Source organism: Chinchilla lanigera, unplaced genomic scaffold (genome assembly GCF_000276665.1).
Source record: "Chinchilla lanigera isolate Chin_1 unplaced genomic scaffold, ChiLan1.0 scaffold00076, whole genome shotgun sequence".
Lineage (NCBI taxonomy): Eukaryota > Metazoa > Chordata > Mammalia > Rodentia > Chinchillidae > Chinchilla > Chinchilla lanigera.
In genome coordinates this window covers 3,939,365-3,962,304 of record NW_004955477.1, presented here as the reverse complement: position 1 = coordinate 3,962,304, position 22,940 = coordinate 3,939,365, and the positions used below count along the sequence as shown (strand labels likewise).

Genomic DNA, 22,940 nt, shown 5'->3' with positions numbered 1-22,940 from the left:
ACCACTCCTTGTCAGGAGGGCCCTTGGCTGAACACTGGGCCACTTTAGATACAGACAAGGATTATAGCTGTACAGAAGGTGAAGCTCAAATGCTGAGATAGGAAATCAGCTTCCCAAAGCCATGCAGCTGGGATTTGAATCTGGTCACTGTGACCCTGCACCCCAGCAAAACCTCCACAGTGCATTGTCACTCCAAAGAGTAAGTGAGGTCTTGGTCTGAAGTGCCACTGAGGCTCTGAAAGTCAGCAGAAGTTCAGACGCAAAAGGGAGAAGAATCGGTGCCTTCATGTGTGTCTTCTCCCCTGCTCCATCCTGGGGCAGAGATATAGGGCCTTGCCACCCTGGGAGCCCTTTGGGATTTTCTGTCCTCACTTTCCAGGACTCCAGCTGAGAAGCCCGTGGAGAGTGCTTGTAATCCTCTGTCTCCTTCCCTTCCTGCAATGCAGCCAAGGCCTTGCTCACTCCCTTCTCCTGCTGGCTACAAAGGGGTGACCTCAGTCCTGGCCAGGGACCCCAGTACCAGCAAGGCCGCTGTGGTCAGCCAGGCTTAGGGTAAGAGCCAAATGAGCTCAGACAACAGCTTGAGGAGGAGGGAAACCTGATACAGGCTCTCAGGCCTTTCTGGGAGGGTCTGGTTTCAGGAGTGATTGGGCAAGTAAACTAGAGCAGAGCATGGTGACCAAACGTAGAAGCCTGGGTTTTAAATATGATATGAAAGTAATGGCCAAGCATAGAGAATATCTTTTGGAGCTGGATCCTGCCATGGAACCTATTGTCCCTGCCAGCCAAAGATGAACCTCTGCACATGGAGCTTTCTGAGGTAGAAGAAAGTGCAGGCTGGACATGGTGACCTTTACTCATTCATGGATGTGCCTGAGTAGGTGGAATGAGGAGGCCTGTGGTTTCTGGCCCTTCCTGCTTTATCCTTGGGTCCTGAGTACTCCACATCCTCTGGCTATGAGGTCTTCTAAAGGACAGGACCATCCACGTTACAATGACAAGCACTAAGAAGGCACTTACTATACACATGTCAAGTGCTCTGGAGCTTGAATGTTTAGCAACTTCAGACACTTTTTAAGCAAGCAAGGTCACTGTGAGACAGTGGCTTCTGCTACCAGCCAAATCTTCACATCCCCCTCATGGCTGTCTCCCCCGCCATACACACACCCCTCGCCAGCCCTTCTGCAGAGTCAGTAATCTCCCTTCTTGAGTTATGAGTGTCGTTCTGTGCTCTCTTCCAAGGAGTGTTTCATGGCCAGAGCACACACGGCTCTTGGAGCTTTGGAGTGAAACGTGCTCTTTAGTGCCCTGCTGTTCTGTAACATCTGGCTGTGTTTCCAGAGTGAGGTCAGACGGAACTCCACAGTTCTCTCTGAGCCACCACGCCGTGTGACTGGGCTGGCTGTGGGCCCTTGATTCACGGTGACCAAGGCTGGTATTTATTATCTCATTGGGCTGGTCCTTCCCAAGCTGCCTGACCAGAGGGGTTAGGGGAGAGAATGGAGAACACAAGCCAGCCAGACAATCTGACCCCTAAGTTTTTCAAAAGCAAGGGCAACTGGAAGTTGTCTGCTTGAACTCTCATTCTTGGGCCTGAAGGTAAGGTTGGAGGTCTGACTGCCGGGGAAGCATCCTCCTCCCCCAGCAAGGGCAGGCCTTCGTCTGGGCAAGGTGGGATTTGCCAAGGGTGGTTCACAAATCACTGAGACCAGATCTGGGAACCAGATTTAGGGAGCACAGCACCTCAGGCTCATGACTCCCTGGGATTCAATACTCCTCTGCCAGCTCCTCAGTATAGATTACCAGCCAACTTCCTGGGGAGAGCAGGAAACATAGAATGTCACCCCAATCTGAGGCCCTCAGTACCAGCAACTTCTTGGAAGGGGCCTTGAACTGCCAAAGAGGAAGTATGGGGGTCTCTCCCCAATACCAATGTGCCTGCCTGGTTTTCCAGCTGAAGGACACTGTCAGAGTTCAGTATGGCTGCTGTGACCAGTGAACACTACCTTAGAGCCTTATGACAACACAAATTTCCCATCTGCTAGTTCTGGAGGTCAGATGTCCTCAAATCAGCAGGGCAGCACTGCTTAAGGAGGCCCCAGGAGAGAATCTTTTCTTGCCTTTCCTGGCCTCCAGAGACCACTTGTATTCCTTGGTTCATGACCCCCTCATCCCTCTTCAAAGCCAACAACCTTGAAGCATCTTCTGTCTGTCTCTTCAATCTCTGCTCTTAACAATATGTTTCTTTCTTATTCTAACCTTTCTGCTTCTCTCCTGTAAGAACCCTTGTGTTCATACTGGGCCCACCTAGATCATCCAGAATAACCTCCCATCTCAAAAACCTTAACTACATCTTCAAAGTCCCTTGTACCATGTAAAGTAGCATATTCACAGGGCCAGATGAGTGCGCTGACCTTTTTTGAGAGGGGTGAGGACTGACACGGAACAGACCGCTTGCTACCAGGGCCATCTTCAGCAAAGTGTTCCATGTTGTTGTACCACATCTGTGAAGTGGGGATAATAGCCTACCTACTCAATGAGTGTATGGTTCACCTCTATTATAAACCATGAGCTTTCTATAAAATAGAGCTCATGTCGGGCCACAGCTGATGCATAGTGCCCAGTATATGGAAACTATAAATAAGATACAGCTGTGCTCAGAGGAAGTTCCCGGATTAGTGAGCAAGAGACTGAAGCTCTTTGGGCTTATAAAAAGGGCTGTGAGAGGAGTGGGGGCAAGTGTGGCGTGGTGGAAGAGACCGGGCTCTGCTTGGTGAGTAGAGGTGAATGGCCATCTAGGAGCACTTGTAGATGGGGCAGCTGGGGAGCAGCCATCTGCTACGGTGGAAGAGTAAGGACATCTCTGGCATCCAGAATGGAGTAGATATGGCTGGCACACAGGGACCATTGGGCCACCCAGGGAAGAGCAGGTAGTTCTGTTCATGTAGACCTCGCACTGTGACTTGGAGAGGTGAGGTCCTCATGGGCCACCCCCATTCTCTCATCTTTGAAGTATTTATTGACATCCTGCTGCATATAAGATGCTGACTCAAGACACCACTCTGCCAAAGGAACACATTTCACCCAGTCCCTGCATGCTCTTGCCTGGACCTGGAGTGGAGTCAGGATGTGACTTTTATCATACTGTCCTCCCAGGAAGTGTTGAGCACAGACAAATGCAGTCCTAGGGCCAGAGGTGACTTCCTCAGCCCGGCCCCCAGCTAGCCAGATGTACTGCGGTTGAGAGCATTTTAATGTTATGGTGCTTGGTTTGAATTAGCTTTTCATGACTAAGAAAGGCAAGCTCATTGCAGGAATGCATTTGCAGTGTTTCATTCATTTCCCCACCCTTCAGCGAGTGCCCAGGATCTGGTCCACATTTGCACTAGGGTCATCAGGGACCTCTGGGGAATCACAGTAACAGAGAGCTCTAGACTCACTGAGTCTGCACTCTGATGGCTAGTGTCATTCACATCCTGGCGACCTGGCCAAGTTGTTGAGTCACCCAGAATTCTCCGGTCATATCCAGGATGTCCGTTGCTTGTGCTCCAGAGCTGGCTACCCAAACGCTGACCGGATGAAGTCCTTCCTTCCAACTAACTATTCCCTTTTGAAATGGGCTTTTCTCAATCCAGCATTATATTTCAATAAAATAATTCTGCTTCCAAATCTTTCTACAAATGAAACACTAGAAAATTCAAAACATATGCCTGAAATTCCTAACTGGCAAAGTGATTTTTAGAATACCTTTTGAATTTTTTTGTTCATTTACTTGTTTTTCCAATTCTTATCATTGATATTATTGACAGTCTCACTGCTGTTGGGAGTTCTTTTTTTTTATTTTCTCCCACAAATCTTGCATCTCAAGATTTTAGATGTTGACATCAAAGACATAAATATTATCTGCAGTTCAAATAGTGTAATTTCATTTAGCACGCTTCTTCCAGTTTAGTCTTAATATCCACAAAGATTTTCTGTCAGTGTAGCATGACCTTTATTCCTGCCGAAATACAGCTGAGTATTTTTCTTTAGGCAGCAAATTTACTTTTGCCAATGTTGTTTGTCAGAACCACTAGCATGATGACTGAGAATATTACTTGGCAATTAATCTTACCAATAACTACATGATAACTATGTGCCTACAGCCACCACAATTTACTGAGGGGACATCCTGAACTGTGTTAGTGTTATCTATTTCATCTAGTGTCATTTGATTTAGTCAAGCATATTGGTTTAAATAAGCTTAGTTTATGGAACTCCACCTGCGGCCATGCATTTACTAATCACCTACAATGGTGTTGCTACAGAGGGCACCAAGCCAAGAGGCATTCTGTTTAGGAATCAGGACAGTCTTCCTCTGTTCCATCATATAAGAAGAAAATGATAAAATTTTCTGATGAATTAAAAGGCCAATTTGGAGAAAGGGAGAACGAGAGAGCCTCTGATTGTTTTTGCAAATGCTTTTGTCTGTGGACATTCAGGGCAGAGGTTAGGAAAATGAGCGACAGAGAGGGGGAAGAGCTGATTTGATTGAACTGGAGAAGTAAATTTGAATAATAGAATAATTTTAAGTAAAAGATTAGAATGAGTAAATGGTGGCCTCCATCTGCGATGCCATCATCTCTCTTTCAAAAGACACAATGACATTGGGAACTTCCAAAGTGCAATTACAAATATAAGTCATATCACGGTGAAGATAAAACTGGTAATTAAAATCCATCACTTCTGACATAATTATAAAATACAGCGCGATGTCAAAATTCCCTTTGAAAGGATAAATTTTTATCTCTCGATAATGGAAAACATCTGAATGTTCCAATATTAAGAATTTAAAGGCTTTAAATTGAGGTACTATAGAAGGAATAAGAAAACTGTTGACATTCTTTCCAAGAGCCAGACATGAAGTCTCTCGTCATGGGGAAGACTTGGAAGACAGGCATTTTAAATCCAGAAACCTTTAAGTCAAATCTGTGCCCCTTGACATCTTACAAGTAGATAAAATCCATTTATACTTCTAAATTCTTGATCATTCTGTCTCTAAGGTAGATGCCAGCTGGCCACTAACACATGGCAGTCATGAGAAATGCTTTGCAGATCCCTTCTCTGCTATCTCAACCAGGATCAGCCAGATCTGGAGAGCTAAGGTGCTCTGAAAACCATCTGAAGGTCTCAGTCTTCATGTCTGCTCCTTTTCAGGCTTTCTTTTAAGGCTAGATCTGCACCTGCTCCCAAGGGCAGCACCAAACCCACTTTTGGTTCCCTCATTTGTAAGCTTTTTACTTAAACTTTGAGGGAACAGATTTCTCTCCCCCAGGAGGTAATGTATTTGCCTTTTGAGAACCTTACCTAAGTTATCACATGGATATTTCATTCTATGTCAGTGAATTAGCATCCCAAGTCACACAAGGGATAACCTAAGGGATGGTATTCATTTACCCAGGTGCTTCTTTGTCTGCAGAAAGCAGGTGACCTCATCTGAGAATTGTTGGAGGCCGACAGACTGGCCCCACAGGCTTTTCATTCAGTCCTTCTTGGAACATCCTGCTCTGTGCAGATCTGAGACACCACTCATGCCCTAAGGGATTTTATGGTTAGGGAGGAGGCTTGGCACATCCTGAAGAGCAAAAGCAACATGGTAAATATAGGAGAGGACAGGATCCACAAAAAGGAGAGAAGGGAGGCCAAGCCCAGCTTCCCCTCCTGGGGAGGAAGAGTTGGAGGAAGGCCCTGGAGGACACGGTAGCTCTAGCAAAGTTTGATTGATTTACCTGACTTCAGCCGTGTGCCCAGCTTTGATCGAACCGTATGAACCACTCTGCCTGACCAGAATCAAATCTCATATTCATCTCTCTGGCACTGTTTGGGCAAGTAGCTCCACTTGAACCATATAAAATGGATTTCCCATAAGAAAAATGTCTTTGTTCTTGAAAGAAAGGATATGGGAGAGGTGTTGGATACAATCATCAAACAGCTCCATGTCTTTCACACCATGGCTCCTTGTTACAAACTCTGGATGTTTCTTCAAACCACCACAGAAAATCTCTCCTTCTGCACAGATTCTCCTGTAACTGGGGATTTCTAGGAGCAGCATGGCAGTGTGAAGTGCTAGAAGAGCAATGGTGAGTGGTGCGGGTGAGCTCTACCTGGGGCCTCTCTTGACCCAGGAAGTGGGTCAGGACCCCATATGTGAACCTTCCTATAACATAGAATTGAAGGTAGGGACAATAGGGGCATATTATGAACTAGACCAAGTGGCAAATGTGATTCATTTCAAACTGATTGGCCTTTAAACATCTGTTTCTCCTGGGGGATTACTCAACACAACCTGGAGACTCCAGAGTAGGAAACACTAGCCAGTTTGATGAGAAAGGCCCTCCTCCCATCTTCCTCTCCCACCCTACACCCAACTAATATAATGGCAGATTCGGAGTGTTAACGGACGTTTCCAGCCCCGAAGGGCTTGAGAATGGAAGATGCAAAAGACTTTCCTGATCAAAGTTGGCCATGAATTACCATCATACCATGCTTTCCCTAATTCTCCAGAAAAAAAGAATACAAGGTTGGGGTATCATTCTGGTCTTCAGCTCCATGGAGAGAAAGGAATCTATCCTCTCTTATGTTTATATAGCTGATAAAATCATGACCTGCCTCTAATCCAACTGTCAACTTTCTTTGCCACATTGTGTTGTGTACTGTCATTGTTTGCCCCATTGGCCAACAGCATGTCCCAACTACGTCAGGCATGGCATTTCCTGTCCCTTGTGTTTTGGGTGACAACTCAAGCGAATAAAGCCCTTGGAAAGAAACCCCTCCTGCTTTCCTGGAGGATACAGAAAGTGAACCTTTAGAATGCCGCATTGTTCAAGCCGCTGGACAAATTGCCCCAGAGTGAAGTTAATTTTATTGACCAACTCTACCAGGCTTATCTCCCCAAACTTACCAAGGTATTACTTCAGAAATATTCCTTTATTTTCCAAAATCAGTAGAGATTCAACAAAAAGGCACCACCTCCCTCCAGTGACCTCTCCTGGAGGGAAATGCAACTGAGCATGCTCAAGAGAGTGTCTTTTCTAATTCAGTTCAGTATCTAGATGTTAGCTTGGAGCAGTTGGCACCAGAGAAGGATGTTAAATTACTCTTTTTAGAAAAGGATTTGGTGGAGATGGAGCCTAGTCCAGGAGCAGGTGGATTATAAGAGTATTGGTGTCCTGGAGAGGAAGGAATGTTAGGCACAGGTATCTGTTGCCAACTAGGTGGTTGTAAAAGGAGGGCAGCATAGGATCGTGGTTGGATGGAAATATCATGGTTTTAGCTTTGGATCCATGGGTCAAGCTCAGCTGGACCTCTTACATCGTGATCTTTGGCAAGTTGCTAAAACTTTGAGCATTAGTGTTAAAATCTGCGAAGTGTGGTTGTAAGAACAAAATATTCTGCATGCTGTACCCAATACAATACCTACTAATGCAGGTACCCAACAGATGATATATCTGTAACCTAAAGCCTACTGTTCATTAAGGTATGTTTGTTTGCTAAGGGTGAGCAGAGGAATGGCAGGGATTATGACCTTTTGTCCAGTGGAATAAAGTGTCAGCTCAAGTGCTTTTACTTAAAGTCTCCTACTGTCCCTTTCTAAATGATGTCTACCCAATAAGAAAAAGTTCTAGAATTCCAGCCCAGAGCAAGCCAGGAGGATGTCCAGAGCAGACCAGGACTTGAAGGCAGCAAGGAATCTCACTAACTGCATGCAGTAAAAAAGAGACAGATGCAGAGAATTTGAAATCCAGGAGATGGGACCATACCTTGATTTCCCACATTTTCCTGACTTCCTCACAGTCTTCAACAGATACCATATGCAAAATATGTGGGAAAAAAAAAAAAAAAAACTTCCCAGGGTTTCAGGTGAGATTCTTTCTTCATCTTCATTTCCCAAGGAATCTGGTCATTCACAATCTTCACTAACTTCAATATCTTTTGCAGTTCCAAGAAGAAAAATTATAAGAGCAAGGTTGACAGAACCCATACAGCGGCAAACTTCATTGGGTTTGGTTTCAGAGTGGCACTGGTTCTACTCATTGTCCCCAAAGCTTAGCATCATCTGGAAGCTGGAGGCTGGTCCTTTTCTCTGGTCTTCTGAAGTAGGAAAAGAAAGAATAAACCATTTCCTACCTCCTTTTATCAGTCCTTCAGTGGATGGCAAAAGCAGCAGTGTCTTTCATCATGGAACCTAGAATCACTTGGGCTTCAGGGTCAGCAGGTGTGAGGCCCCGTAACCACTTAATCCTGTCCAGGGAAGTTGCACAAATTTAACCTATATATTTAGCCTCTTACATCCAGGTTTTTCATCTGTAAAATGAGACCTACATTATGGGGTCACTAACAAGATTAAATGATAGGATTTGGCTCATGGCCTGTTCTTTGAGAGGGTTCCCCAGACCAGCCTGTCTTAAAAACATATCTTCTGGAACCCCTTACTCTGTTTTTCTTTCATGGCACTCCTACCACTGGACTTCAAGGAAGTGTGTCCTCTCACTAATTTTTTGTTTCACCTTGCAATTTCCGAGGAAGTCATTCTATCCAATTGATTTACCACTATACCCCTGACTTCTGGAAGATTGTAGGTTCCAAATAAATTAATGTATATGATTGAAGTCTGCCTCATAATAAGTGGATGGAATGAGGCCAGGAAGGAAGCAAGGAGGATAACAAAAGACAGAAGGCTGGATGGTTGGGAGGGAGATGGAGCCAGATAGGCAAGCAGTAAACACTCAGGGAGCCTGCAAAGGCACCCACACCCATTGCATTGCAACTATTCCAGTGTTTACAAGCTGCACTGATCAAGTGGACCTAAGCACTTTGATCAAAAGTATCACCAAATAGAATTAGTTCAAGTATGAAATCCAGGTTCCACACTGAGACTTGGCTTGCATAGCCCTCCTTCTCAAATAGGAAGACAAGATGGAATATAGAAGAATCAGCTCCATAGTAGGCAGAAGCTGAGGATGTCAGAGTTGTAACCATACTGTGACCAGGAAGATGTGATGTCATGGAAGAGAAAGTGTGAGGCTGAAGAGCCTGAAACCTGACCTCTTCCACAACAGAGAATTGTATGCATTTGAGATAGTGCCCCTTAAGTGTTCGAAAGACCTTTCTAAAACATACTGTTTAAAAAACTAAATGGGGTGGTGGTGGTGGTGAGAAGTATAGACAGAATGGCTTAGTGCAGAAGCCATTGGTTCCTTTGGGGCAAATGTGGTTGTACTGGGTTGCTTTGTCTGTCTTTGTTTTTCCATGAAATGATATCAGCTAACAGCTGATGAGAAATCAGGCACTGGTAAAAGAATGACGGATACATTTAAAGTCAAGGGCGGGGGAGCCTGGCCCATCAACTGATTGAAATTTAAATTTTCCTGCTGCCACTTCCCAAGGTAAATGGTGCCTCCCTGGACCAAAGAGCAGAGAAAGGCGGGGCCAGATCTGGGCCTGGGGAGCTGACATCCTGGCTGTTGAAAATGATGTGAAAGAAAGTGCCCAAACAGGACACCAGTGTGGGAGAAAAGATGGTCAAGGCCACACCACAAGGCACAGTTTATTCTGAAGAATGCACCAGGTTTTCTGACTCCTGGGTGGTCTTCAGTGGATGCCACTCTGCACAGGACTCAAGAACTCTCCAAGATTTTGACACTGTAAACCCCAGTTATATGGTTTTGCTTTACCTGGCTGAAAGGTGGTTCAGAAATGGCTACTTACTGAGCTCTCCAGCTATCATGACCTTCTCTGCTGGGGACTATCATCATTTATGACCCTGTGTTTATGAGAGCAATATTTGCCTTGCAAAAGTAAGCATTAGTTGAAGTCAGTGCTTGCTCTTATAGGGAGGCTTCTAGGAATAAAAACATATAAGATCTCTGCTTTATTCATTTGTTGTTTTTTCTTTCTCTCTCCTTCCCTGCCCCTCCCCCCTTTCTTCTTCCTCCCCCTCTCCGTCTTATCCCTTTGTCCCTCTCCCTTTCCTTCTTCCCTTTCCCCACCCCTTGCTTCCCCACATTAGTCATCATTGCTCTTTGGAATCTAACCTAGCTTGCATTTTCTCGCCGGAATTGTGTGGGATGTTGCTAAAGACAGCAAGCTTCCCCTCTCTGCAGCCAGCCAGCCAGCCAGCCAACCCCTTCCTGCTAAGAATGAAATCTGGCCACACAGCTAGCCCTCATCCCCCGAGAAGCCACACATGCCGTGGGTCCTGGATAGCAGCCCTTGAGAAGAGTGAGCTATGAAATACAGGCTTTGCCATGAGCCGAGCCAAGGTGGGGTGCTAGCTATTGACACTAGGTTCCCACCAGCCAATTCCTATCGTGAGTCAGCTGAGATGCAAGGTGCAATTTCTCTGAGCACCTAACACTTCTCACCGTAACCCTAAAGCCTAATGTCATTCAAAGAAAACTAAAAATCCTTGCCAGAGATGGAGGTACTATCATGCTTCTGTTTCAGGCGCCAAACCTGCCCCTGGAATCTGCTTTGAAAGAGTCAACTCAGCAGGCGATCCTTATGGCAACTGTGGCAAAGATTCCAAGAGTTCCTTCGCCAAATGCGAGACAAGGTATGGCAGCTGTACTTCCCAACCGTTATTACTGTGCTGCCCCGCATGGCTAAGCATAGCTTCCAAACTGCCCCTCTTCAGGGTTGTTTCTTCTTACCCTTCCAGAGACGCTAAATGTGGAAAAATCCAGTGTCAAGGAGGTGCCAGCCGACCAGTCATTGGTACCAATGCCGTTTCCATAGAAACAAATATCCCACTGCAGGAAGGAGGTCGGATTCTGTGCCGAGGGACCCATGTGTACTTGGGTGATGACATGCCGGACCCAGGGCTTGTGCTTGCAGGGACAAAATGTGCAGATGGAAAAGTAAGACTCAAAGTCTCTCTTGCATCCTAAATGTAAGTCTGGAACAGTGCCCATTGAAAGACAGCCCATTTAAGAACTGGGGTACAAGGTTGGTTTATTCTCTTGAACCCACTCTTCAAATGTGGTCTCTGGAATCCAATTCTTTACACCTACCAGAAAAAGTCAATAAATCCCAGTTCCCACTCTGATTATTGAAATACAGATTTGGGAAAAATCAAACTTGTCTTCTTGGCCATTTAGTGTTAATAAGTCATTTCTACACCATAGGTGTCATGAGGGTTTCCAGCCAGGAAATTACTTTGGAAAGAAATGCAATAGCATAGTATATTGTTTTTGGAAATGTGGCTTGGCTTTTGGCACAGAGCTTTTGGGGGCTTATTCTTACCTGGACAGAATAGGAAGTCAGACAGATTTTCAGAGGCTCACAGAAGAATAGGAGAGAAAAGAGAGGATCCGTTGAGTACCAAAGAGGGGTCCTTTCAGAGAACAGGGGAAAGGTAGCAGGAAATATTTTGAGATTTGTAAATAAAGTATGAATAATTAAAGAAATTGAGATCTTCATATTCTGCCACATAAGTTTCTTTTTCAATACAATTTCTCATCAGACTCAATTATAGCATGGTCATGAAATGTTTTTAGAAAAAATGATGAATCGACTCTCAAATGCTTTTTTAGGGCTCATTTTCATTGTGATGGTGAAATCACTCACCCAGAGGCCACAGAGAAGGACAGATACTTACTTTGTTCTCTTTATAGAATCCCAGAGGCAAGAATGCTCTCCACTTACTCCCACACACCCTAAGCCACAGAGCGTGTTCCCTGAGGAAAAGGGTGGCACCGACAGCATGAGACACATTCTGCTTATTCCTTAACCACGTTAACTTCTCTTTAGGCCTCCACATTTCAACGAAGCCCCCTATAACCTATAGTCTGAACAGCCACAGCCAGGCACATCTAAACACTGGCATTCCAAGAGCTCCATTTATCCTTGGTGGCTGCCTTTGGCCTTGCCTGTGGGTTCAAGGGGCAAGCGGCACCTCTGCACTGTGATTTTGACCAGAGTCCTGCTGTGTTCATTTCAATCTAGAACCATTTCCTTATCAGATAGGTATGATAGGACTGTCAAATCTCCTTGCCCAGGAGTCCTGCACATTCCTCAAAGCTGTTGGGGTCGGCACTTTCTTCAAAGGGCCTTGGTCTTGCCTTGCATGAGCTATTGTAGGATGGTGACCTTCACCATAGGACTTGTTCTACTTGGTTAAAATGCATTGTCCTGGGGATATAGCTCAGTGGCATAGCACCTGCCTGGCAAGCGCAAGGTCCTGAGTTTGATTCCTGGTACAAAAAAAAAAAATTAAATCTTTTACATTCTGAGAAGTAGACTCTTCTCCCTTTGATTCCACTGATTTGTAACATTTTATAGAAGAGAAAGGGCCTCATTTCTGTCGTCTGGTGCATACTAAGCACCTTTGAAATGAGGTGAAACTCTTTCCACTAGTTCAGTGTCATTTAGCAAATTCCCACTTCAGGAATAGCCTAATAAACCCATAGGAGCCTCCGATTCCTTCTGCTGTTGCTGGTTCATGCTGTTAGTAATACTGCTTGTCAGTCAGTATTTTGAAATACTTCCCACACTTTAGTATCTACTTCAGCAATCCTCAGGCCCTGGTTTCTTGCAGCCTATGAGTCTACACAGGCCCAGGATGAGGAATACTCTATCTTGCCCTCTCCTATATTTTTTTTAAATGGAGAAAAAGTTCTTCAATACATAGGCTTCCCTGCAAACCCTAAACAAAAGTCATGAGAAAAACCAATTATAATTTCAGGATTAACTAAAACCATTTCAAAGGCCATAAAGTATAAGATAATTCAATAGGGTTTGCATCAGACTTAGTCTCAAAGAAGTGCTGAGTTTGGAGCCAGACAACAAGGCCCAGGTCTGAGTCAAATGCCACACGCATCCTCCTTACCTGAAACAGGAGTCTTTTTCAAGCCTTCCCGAGCTTTTTCTTTTTTTCATATACATACATGGGAGGAGGTGAGCTAAAGTTCTAAGATATTTGCTGTGTTTTCCTCCTCCTGCAGATCTGCCTCAATCGTCGGTGTCAAAATGTTAGTGTCTTCGGTGTCCACGAATGTGCAATGCAGTGCCACGGCCGAGGAGTAAGTGGCCTCTTTATAGCCAGGCCGTAACAAGCCAAGCAGGAAACAATTCATTCGTTTAAATGCAATCAGTAGCTTTCAAAAAATATAGCAGTCGGTATCTTCTCAATATTTTCTTCTGAAGACATTAATTTTCTTTGACCTTTGCATAGGAAAAGAGATGTCATTTTCATTTAACAAAGAAAATCAGATTGAATAGTAATTATCTTTTAAATTAACATTCTGTGATTTAAAGAACAAATTTTGTCATCACTAAAGTAATTTCAACAGTAACTTTCCTTCCTGAAGTGTTTCTCATTAGCATTTCAAACCCTGCTGCCCCTGTTTCCAAAATTCCAAATATCAGTTTGAACCAAAACTCTTCCAAAAGGATTAAAATGAGGACAGCAAAGCATACTAACCACATGCTTTTGAAACCCCTTACAATGGATTTCCACCAAAACAGGCTGTTATTTTAGTTCAGAGGCGCTCTGGGGGAGAAGAAGACTATAATTGTTAAAACATAATTTATTTCTCCTGATGGGTTTAATTATTTCCAATAGAATCATATTAATCTTGATTAGCCATGCCAGTGATTCATTTGTGTTTTTGAAACCTTTTCTATAGAAATCATGCTCTAAATTTTATTTTTTAAGCTTCCAGATATTTCCCAATGAGTCTACCATGAAATTACAGAGGTTTGCATAAAAACTTCCCGGCACTTGCCAATGACCCTAACATGGAATTGTGTGATTTTCATATAATTACCACTGCACTATAACCATAATGGATTGCAGTGCCACCTCTGATAGCTTTGTTGGTGCTGCATTTAGCGGATCTTTGTTATAAAAATGGAATCTCTTTATTTCTTCTTTAGATCAGAGAGTTCTCCCACCCAAGTACTCTCCAGGCCTGACTCTGCTTAGCTTCTGAGATGGGAAGGGGTTAAACAGGGTCAGGGTGGTATGGCTGGACACATAGAGTTTTTCAAATGGCTATAAGAGATAAAAGGGTCCAGCCCTATTGTTTGAGTATTGAAGCCAAAATCCAGTGGTGGGAGAATGGTATGTCCACCATAACCTAGACTGGTCTCCACCAAGCAGGCTGGAGGACCCTGGATGTTTCTGTTTCTGTCTCTCTGCTTCTCTGTGTCTCTGTGTCTCTGTCTCTCTCTGTCTCTCTGTGTCTCTCTCTCCCCCTCTCTCTCTCTCTCTCTCTCTAATATCCTTAGGGTCTCATGCACACATCAGAGAGAAAAGATACAATTTTCAGAACAGTGACAAAACTTAGCGATTGGTAGCCGCACCACATTCCCCCCTCATGAAAGTAGGCTCACCAGCGTTACCTCCAAGTGAGATGTCAGGACTGCTCTTCTTGGCCATGAGCTCAAAAGGCCATGCTGCTGTACATTGCAGTGGGAGATTGTGCAGTGCAGGATATGAACGTGAATCTAAGGTGTGGCTTGTCATCAGCGGCACCTTGGAGGAAAGAGCCAAAGCACTCAGATTAGCATGGACTCTGCCACAGGCTACATAATACAGCTTAATTGGAGCTTTGTAGAATGACACTTCCTAAATCATCCCAGGCTGTCTTGACTGTCCAGCTTCAAATCTGAAGCAGTGGGGCCAAATAGTTGATTTCACCAAAAAAGAAACCAGCAGTGTTGAATTCATCCAAAAGAAAAAAAGTCAGGCCAGGCAAGCACAAGGTCCTGGTTCAATTCCTAGAAAGAAAGAGAGAGGGAGAGAGACACACACAGAGGGAGGGGGAGAGGGAAGAGGAGAGGGAGAGAGAGAAAGAAAGGAAAGAAAAAGAAAGAAAAGAAAAAGAAAGGAAAGGAAAGGAGAGAAAAGAAAGAAAAGGAACCCTCCACAATCAGGGCACATACTTCATGTTATTTATTTTGCCTTAAACTATTAAAATGTGTATTTGGCACTAATGTTTTAAAGCACGGCCTTCAGGATTGGTTTACTAACTATAGTTCTGCTTTAACATCCATGCATAAACCAGTCACAAGTTCCTTATCTGCAATGTATAGTTTGTTTATTTAAGTGGAGGGGAAGCTTAGACACTCAACAGCCATCTGAGTGCACATCTTTCTTGTCCTGTGTAGCTTTTCCCAGTCATTTTGCTGCTGTCCCCATCCCTAACTTGTCAGAAATTCTGTTGAGTGATTTGTCTTTATGCAGCACCCTGAAAGGATTCTCTAGCTTTCACAGAAACACATACAGATGCCATTGGTTTGTGCACTGGTTCGTAGCTTACATACATAATGATAGTAAGTTCAATCAAGAAAGAACCACCATCAGTAACCCTGATAACTGGTAAGAAGGACTCCCAGGCCCCTCCATATAGAATGCTGATCTCCTAGTCAGGGACCTGCTCCAGAACCTCCTCCTTTCTGGGCACCTCATGCTTGCCATCCCAGAGCCTTCCTCTTACTTCATGAGGAGAGGAGTTCATTATTGTCTTCCCACCATGCATGATGCAAAGCCCAGGCATGACCACTGAGAAACTCAAGTAGAAAGTGCGCATTTCAGGAGTGAGAGATTGGAGCAGGACTGGAGGAAGTGTTAGTGGAACTCCTGTGTACCTTTGCAGGCATCAAGAAACAGGAGACAAGAACTCCCAGAATCACCCAGCCTCCATGATCCTGTCTGAAAGGGGCAGAAGTGTGTCCCAAGCCTGTCAGGTCCCAAGATGCTCTGGCAGTCTGATTCAGGTCCCTGTGGCAGATTCTGCCTCACTGTGGACAGCATTTCTCCTTACAGTCAGATAGTGAGGGTTTCTTGGATTTAAAAATGACAGGAAGTCTGGGAAGAAAAAAGAGGGAACAGAGAGCTGGTGAGACTTAATAACACCCATAATTCTCTCAGGAGCTGCTAACACCCAGGTTGTGTTCCTTGTACAGCCTCTGGCTCCAGCCTCACCTGTATGGTACTATTTTGGGCTGGTTCTCACTGTGACCTTCACTGAGTTTGGCTGAGTACATGCTGGTGGGATCTCTGGCCTCAGTGCTTTTACTTTGCTATGGTGCTAGAGTATTTATCAGAGATTTATCACCACACCATGTAGTGGCTGCGCCCTAACACTTCTCCTTTGGATGTCTCACCCCCCTGCTGTCCCGAAAGGTATGCAACAACAGGAAGAACTGCCACTGTGAGGCCCACTGGGCACCTCCCTTCTGTGACAAGTTTGGCTTTGGAGGAAGCACAGACAGTGGCCCCATCAGGCAAGCAGGTGAGTGAGGCCCCTGCACACTGGGAGGTGGGCACTGAGCTCTGGGTGTGGTAGGTAGCCAGGTAGGCTAGCCGGGTATCAGTATGGGTGCAACACCAACATGGTGCCCGTGGGGAGGTGGGGGACCCCATGTGGCTCAGACCCAGCCTGAGGCCTCTCCCAGTGTGCAGTGCTCCATCCTTCTCACCTGATCGTCTCCCAAGGCCCTTTACTCTCTGGCTAAGTTTGTCAGGGTCTTGGCCTGTAACACTCTTCTCAGCTAAGGCAGTGTCTGTGGTGAACACCAAGTTGGTTTGAACTTTATCATCGTACCAAAGAACTTTGTGAAGCCTGACTTCTCTGTGCTGGGGCCACAAGGTGTGATGCTTAATGCCCTTTAAAACGCTGACCAGAAAGAAGGACACCTTGTAATAAAGTTCATAGTTTCTATGGCAGCAGCAACAGTATGGTGACTCTGTATGAAGCAGCTGTGTACCGGCACCATGCTAAGCAATTCATGTGCATGATGTCATCTGCTCCTTACACTACGCTACAGCAGGTGTGATGGTTAAATAAAGGACCTGAGGCACAGGGAAGTAATGTGTCCAGTGTCATATAGCAAAGATCGAGGCACAAATCCCTGTTCCCAGAGAAACTCTTAATATGATAGCAGCTGTGTTTGAATCCTCCATTCATTTCTCCTCAGATGAGCTTTAGAACTGGCCTCCTAGTACAGTGCTGTTTTCTCTGAGTTCTTGTCAGGCATTTGAAGGACAAGTCTGAAGGATGTCCCTTTTAAAGTGAAAGAAACAAAGCAAAAAAAAGGGAGGGGCAGGCTGCCAGCCCAGAGAGCAGCTGGGGAGCCAGAGCAGGTGGTGAGTGATGGAGAGGACTGCTAGGGCCTCCTTGGCATACATCTGAACACCCATGATGCTTGGAGTGTGACCAGTGCTGCTGCGCAAGAGGTCATGCATCCCCAAGGCCTGCTGTGACTGGCAGCACTGAATCTGGTTTTGCCACCATTTCTATGACAACAGACACAACACTGCTCTGCAGGCCCAGGCAGAACACGCCCTGAGCTCTGGAGGGGAGGCCAGCCTCCCAGGCATATCTGACGAAGCTGCACAAGCAGGGCCAGTGAATGCCCTGTCACCACCCCTGAAATACAGATGTGTTCCAGTGTTGCTCCTGAGAGCCCCAGGTCTCTGCTCTTTCAGGCCCAGGCCCTGAGCAGGTAGGGAAAGGCCCAGAAAGTCCTGCTTTTTATTAGCACCCGCTGCAGTAGGGAGCAGCAAAGGCTGGGCCAAGCGGGTTCTTTTCCCAATGCAATCTCAAGCCTTGAAAAACAGTCACTTACTGCAAATTAATATTCTAATGGGACTTCTTCCATTCATTGTACAAAAATAGCAAGGTTTATTTTTCAGTCCATCAAAGACCTTTCTATCCATTCTATATCTAAGCAAACCTGATGTCATTCAAAGGGACTGGAGAAGGGGGGCTGCTCCAAGCCTGTCTCCGATGTGGACATGCATGACCAGTGCACTCGGGTTTCATGGTAGTGATCACCCTCTCCATTACACCAAGGAAGAATGTTAAAAACAAAACCCCCGAAGGACCCAACTCCACCCACTGTTGTCTTCATTTCTTAAAAGAAGGTGTATGGTAAACACTTCCCCTCAACATGTGCCTGAGAGAGGCAGGTGTGACCAAGAGCTCCCTGGCTTCACTGTCCCCACTTCCCACTGCTCTCTGGCCCCACCTTGGCTCACTGGGTCAGCAAGTACTGCCACATGCTGGCTGTTCTCCAGGTCCTGGAGAGGGCAGAGGAGGTAGCACATGGCGTGATAAGTGGGAGGTTAGGGAGAGAGTAGGGGCACACCACAGGCTCAGGAACAGTGTGGGGATGGATGTCCAAAGTGGGTTCAAGCTTTATCATTGTACCATCATGCGTCTGCTGAGATCTGCAGGGTCAGCGAGCAATGTGCTCTAAGCAGAGCTGGGCTGGCTGCACAGAGACCCAAAAGTGGGACAGGCCAGGCAGGGGTGATGGTGGCTGAGAGAGGGGATGTGGAAAGCCAGCTGTGCAGAACACAGATGAGGGTAATGGAGTCACAACCTACCTACCTCCCTCTGGGAATTCAGTGTTTGACACCTGCTCAGGAAGAGAGGCAACCCTAGGGGTGCCCAGGGGCAGTTTGCTGGGGGCCCAGTAAATGTTGGATAAATTGATCAGTCTAAGACTTATAGATTGATTTTAAGCAACTAGAAATTACGGTTCAAGACTTGTGTTGCTCCTTTTTTAATTCGCTTTATGAGACAACCGAACTCTATTCAGAGCCCCTGGTTGTTGCTAAGAGTCTTAAATGAATGACATGTTAGCCACAAAACCAGAGGGAAGCTTTTCTAGCTACACGAACAAGTGAATCAATTCTGGCGTAGACATACCGCTGATAGGATGTGTCAGTTAGGAACAAAGTCCAGAAACAGGGTGTGAAGGCATTCTCCCCCAGAGAGGGGGCTGCCGCTGCTCAGACCCACAGCCAGCAAGGGGTTGAAGGGACAGAAGGAGGGGAGCCTGGGTAACTGAAGTCACAAATGACTTTGTGTTGCTCCTCTGCATACCTGCTATATGAAGCATACGCTAGAAAGGCCGTAGAGTGAAGTCCCAGGGGGAAGTCATTCAAGCTTTTTCTTTTCATTATCTGAAATAGTCTCATTATAAAAAATAATAATTATTATAGGAAAAAGATAAAGCAGATCTCTAATATCATAGAGTGAGAGAAGGGGCTTTCAAGTACAGTAGCTGATTTGTGAAGATGCTGGACGCATTTTAGTTTGGGGACTCTAATTCTGATCCGGCTTGAGGGATGGTCCCTGCTCCTTTCGGTTGGCCACCATGGTTGCCTGGCTCAGGGAGCCGTGTGGTCCAGCCACAGTCCCACCTACCAGAGCATGTTCCTGTTTAGTAAGCGCCAGAGTTGTCACAAATGAGTGATGGCAGCGCACACTGAACCTCACCCAGGACCGCTGAAGTAAGACTAATTTATTAGTACATCATCCGGGGATTTATTCACCTCGTCTCTGTTTGTTCCTTCAAAGTTCACTCTGCCATAAATGTCACAATGTGATACCTCCCGTATTTCATTATAACTGCCTCCTTCCGTGAGCTAGATGTGTTTTGTTTCAGATAACCAAGGCTTAACTATAGGAATTCTGGTGACCATCCTGTGTCTCCTGGCTGCTGGATGTGTGGTGTATCTCAAAAGGAAGACCTTGATACGACTACTGTTTACAAATAAAAAAACAACCATTGAGAAGCTAAGGTACCCCTAACTTTGTGCCATCATCTTTTCAAGAAATGATACCACAAACCACTTCTCACTTTGTGGTCTTCAGCAAAGAGACTGTTTCGGTAGTAAGACTGGGTCTTTTCAGTGTATTTTATTTGCTTGGCTTGTTTTTTAATTTCTACCACACTAGCTGTCTTTTATACTTTCCCTCCAAACTATTTGCTGCTCGTTATATAAATGAGCAATGTGTTGATAAATTCCATGGATGTGTTTTATTCTACCCTTACACTAGTAATTTTTATAAGAGATGGGGATACTGGAATGTTTCATCAGATGGGGTAGCTTTTGATCCAAATGTACTCAAAGATATTATTGCTGAAATGCCAGCTTCATACAAGATATCTCCTGAGTGTCACAAAGCTGTATTTCTACAAGAAATACAGGCTGCAAGAACTAATTTGACATAATAGTGGCTTTGGGGGGGAAATCAGTATTTATTTTTACATCTCAAAAGTGTTCTTTTCTTTCGCATGTTTACCACAATGAATGAAAATAAGTAAGTTATGTTTTGAGTGACACAGTAAACAAAATCTATGATGTTAAGCCAAGAAGGGGAAGCCCTTCAGTCAGCGTGTATGTGGTTACCTTGCAGGTGTGTGCGCTCTTCCCGGCCAACCAGTGCTTCCCAACCTGGTCAGGCTCACCTCATCCGCCACGGAAAGGGCCTGACGGGTAGGCCGCCACATTCCCACACAGCTAAGGTAAGCTGGGACACACCTGAGACACGCGATGGGGGCCACTGCCTGGGGTCTGATGAGCTTGTCTGGCCTGGTGTTATCCGAAAGCATTTTGAAGAGTTTCACTAAGCTTTCTTTTATCATTTCACCCTAGCCCAGAGCTATGGAAGCCTAGTCCCCCTCTTTCAAAGACCTGGATCCTTAGCTGAGAGTACCTTAAAGTTCCCTGCAGTCTGTTACTATTCCTACTACCCTGATGAATTATTACTAAGTTTACACTCTCATATTTACTTTTTCCCCACCATTTTATATATATATATCTCCATAAGAATTCTTAAGTATTAGCCAGACATGCTGGTACATGCCTATCATCCCAGCACTCTGGCAAGCTGAGGCAGGAGGATCACAAGTTCAAGCCCATTCCAGGCAATTCAGTGATTTAGTGTGACCCTGTCTCAAAATTTTAAAAAATAAAAAAGGCTGGAGATACAGCACAGTGTGAAGGCCCTGGGTTCAATCCCCAGTATTATCAAAATAAATTTTTTAGAATATTGTAGTGGAAGAATCCAAATTATAACAGGGAAGAAGACTGATGTCAAGAAATGAAAAACGATTGAAAATAGTCATTATCACATATTCCGTAGGTAATTATTTTACCTCCCTTGATCCAAGACGGAGGGTAAGGTCCCAGAAAGGCAGCCACCATGATGCCTCAGAAACTTTACTACGCTTTATCCCCAAACCTGGGACCACATGCAACAATGTGATTCTAGAGAGCCAGACTACAACTTTATTTTTAAAACTAGAAACAACCCTACTGTCCATCAACAGGTACAAGGGTAAACTGTGGTGGATTTACTCAGGGACACGTTATTCAGCAATAAGAAGGAATTAATTGCTGGTATACTGAATGTCAGGGGTGAATCTCAAAATTATTATTCTGGGAGAAGACATACAGAAGAAGAGTATGTACTCTATGATCCTGTTTACATCCAACTCTTTAAATGCAAAATAATTCATGGTGACAGAAAGTGGATCAGAGGTTACCAGTGTCAAGGAGATGGAGGTGGGGAAGGGAAGGAGGAAATTCTTTGGGATAATGAATGTTTCCTATAGTGCTTGTTCTGATGCCTTCATTTGTGTAAACATTGGTCAGAAATTACCAAACTCTGCATGTCAAATATGTGCAGTTATATAAGACAGTGAGGAAGACAGGAAGCAGTGGGGGCCTGAAGTTCAAGGCCATGCTGCATGGGATCTGAGGGACACGGTCTCCAGAAACAAGCCCCTGACCTTGGCACAGCTTCCCAATGTCTCAATTCTAAGTAGTTTTTTGCATTCACGTTCAGCTCTGCATACACTAAGTTGTGTCTTCTTTACACATCCTCTTTCTAGCTTCCTTGAAATCTGGATTGTGTCTTCATTCTCGGTACTTCCTAAAAGGTCTTGCACCTATTTATTAAACCAGCGTTTAAAATACAAACACAAAGTGATCACCCACCCCAGATTTGGCCTGATGTGTGTGTCGTGGTGGTGGAGTGTTTCTGTTAGAATTCTGGAGTGTAAATATAGATTCTTTCTCATGGATACCCTGGACTTCTTGCCTTTTCCACCCTCCTCCACTTTTGGCCAAAGAACACAAGTTAGTGTTGCTGCTTCCTTACGATTTATTGATACTGCTGAAACCCATTACAGCATAGCTCTTTGCTTTGACTGCAGGACAGGAGACCACCGCCATGTCTGAATGTGGACATCAGCAGACCCCTCAGTACCCTTGCCATCCCTCAGCCCCAGTCACCCCAGCGAGTGCTCCCACCACTCCACCAGACTCCTCGGGTACCAAGTGGCCCTGCCAGACCCCTGCCAGCCAATCCTGCACTGAGGCAGGCCCAGGTAAGGGGCCAGTGCTCATTTGATGGGATATCATTCAAAGCTACTCTCTGCTACTTGCTAATGTGTGAACTTGGGCAGGTTGCTTAACTTTTTGGTACCTCTATAAGGTAGAGATTATTCAGCTATACAGGGGATTAAATGAGATAATACATGTACAACATTTAATTTATTATTAATATTCTTTTTAATATTCACTGTAGCCAGGGTGCTCATGCAACTTATCATCTAAACCATGGACCACTTGAGAATAACAGGGGACACTATTAACAATTACCCTGGACAATGAAACAGAGACAGGCAATCCAAGACAGGTGGTCACTCTAGTAATAGTTATACTTTCTTACCATTTTTTATGTTCACAATTAAGTACAAGAATTTCACAGCCTGTTGAGTTTTTTTTGTTCTAGACTTAGCATTATATTGGACATTTTGTGTATATCCTCTCATTTTCATGCAATTTTTGGAAGTAACTTTTTCTTGCCATGAACATATTTTATAATAGGAAGTTTGGTGAAAAAAAAAATGGAAAAACTGACATAAGCCTTGTTAATTTTTGCTCCTATTGTTACATTCTTTTCTAATAATTTTATTTATAATTAGGTCTCAATTTATTCTTTACATATACAGCTTTACACACTGCATTTTTGCTTTAAAATCTCTCCTCTATAAGTTGGTACTGCTAAGTCCTATGAAATGTTATTTTAACAAGTAGCACTCTGCTTGAATATAGTATAATTTCTCAAGTATTTGTCAATTAGTGG

General features: G+C 44.7%; 1 protein-coding gene and 1 long non-coding RNA gene across 2 annotated transcripts in view; one reads left to right on the top strand and one right to left on the bottom strand.

Annotated features, from left to right (window-relative positions):
- Adam12 (ADAM metallopeptidase domain 12) overlaps nt 1-22,940 on the top strand; it is a gene marked incomplete in the record, with an annotated part of 345,893 nt that overhangs the window by 301,225 nt on the left and 21,728 nt on the right. The window contains 7 exon segments of the mRNA XM_005402080.2: nt 10,486-10,594; nt 10,700-10,898; nt 12,984-13,061; nt 16,172-16,280; nt 19,447-19,582; nt 20,202-20,310; nt 22,006-22,179. Of these exon segments, the coding sequence (XP_005402137.2) occupies nt 10,486-10,594; nt 10,700-10,898; nt 12,984-13,061; nt 16,172-16,280; nt 19,447-19,582; nt 20,202-20,310; nt 22,006-22,179 (914 nt within the window).
- On the bottom strand, nt 13,068-16,019 carry LOC102011865. Its single transcript, XR_263654.2, has 3 exons — nt 15,634-16,019; nt 14,386-14,518; nt 13,068-13,203 (listed from the first exon to the last, which is right to left on the bottom strand). It is a non-coding gene; the product is annotated as an uncharacterized LOC102011865 (long non-coding RNA).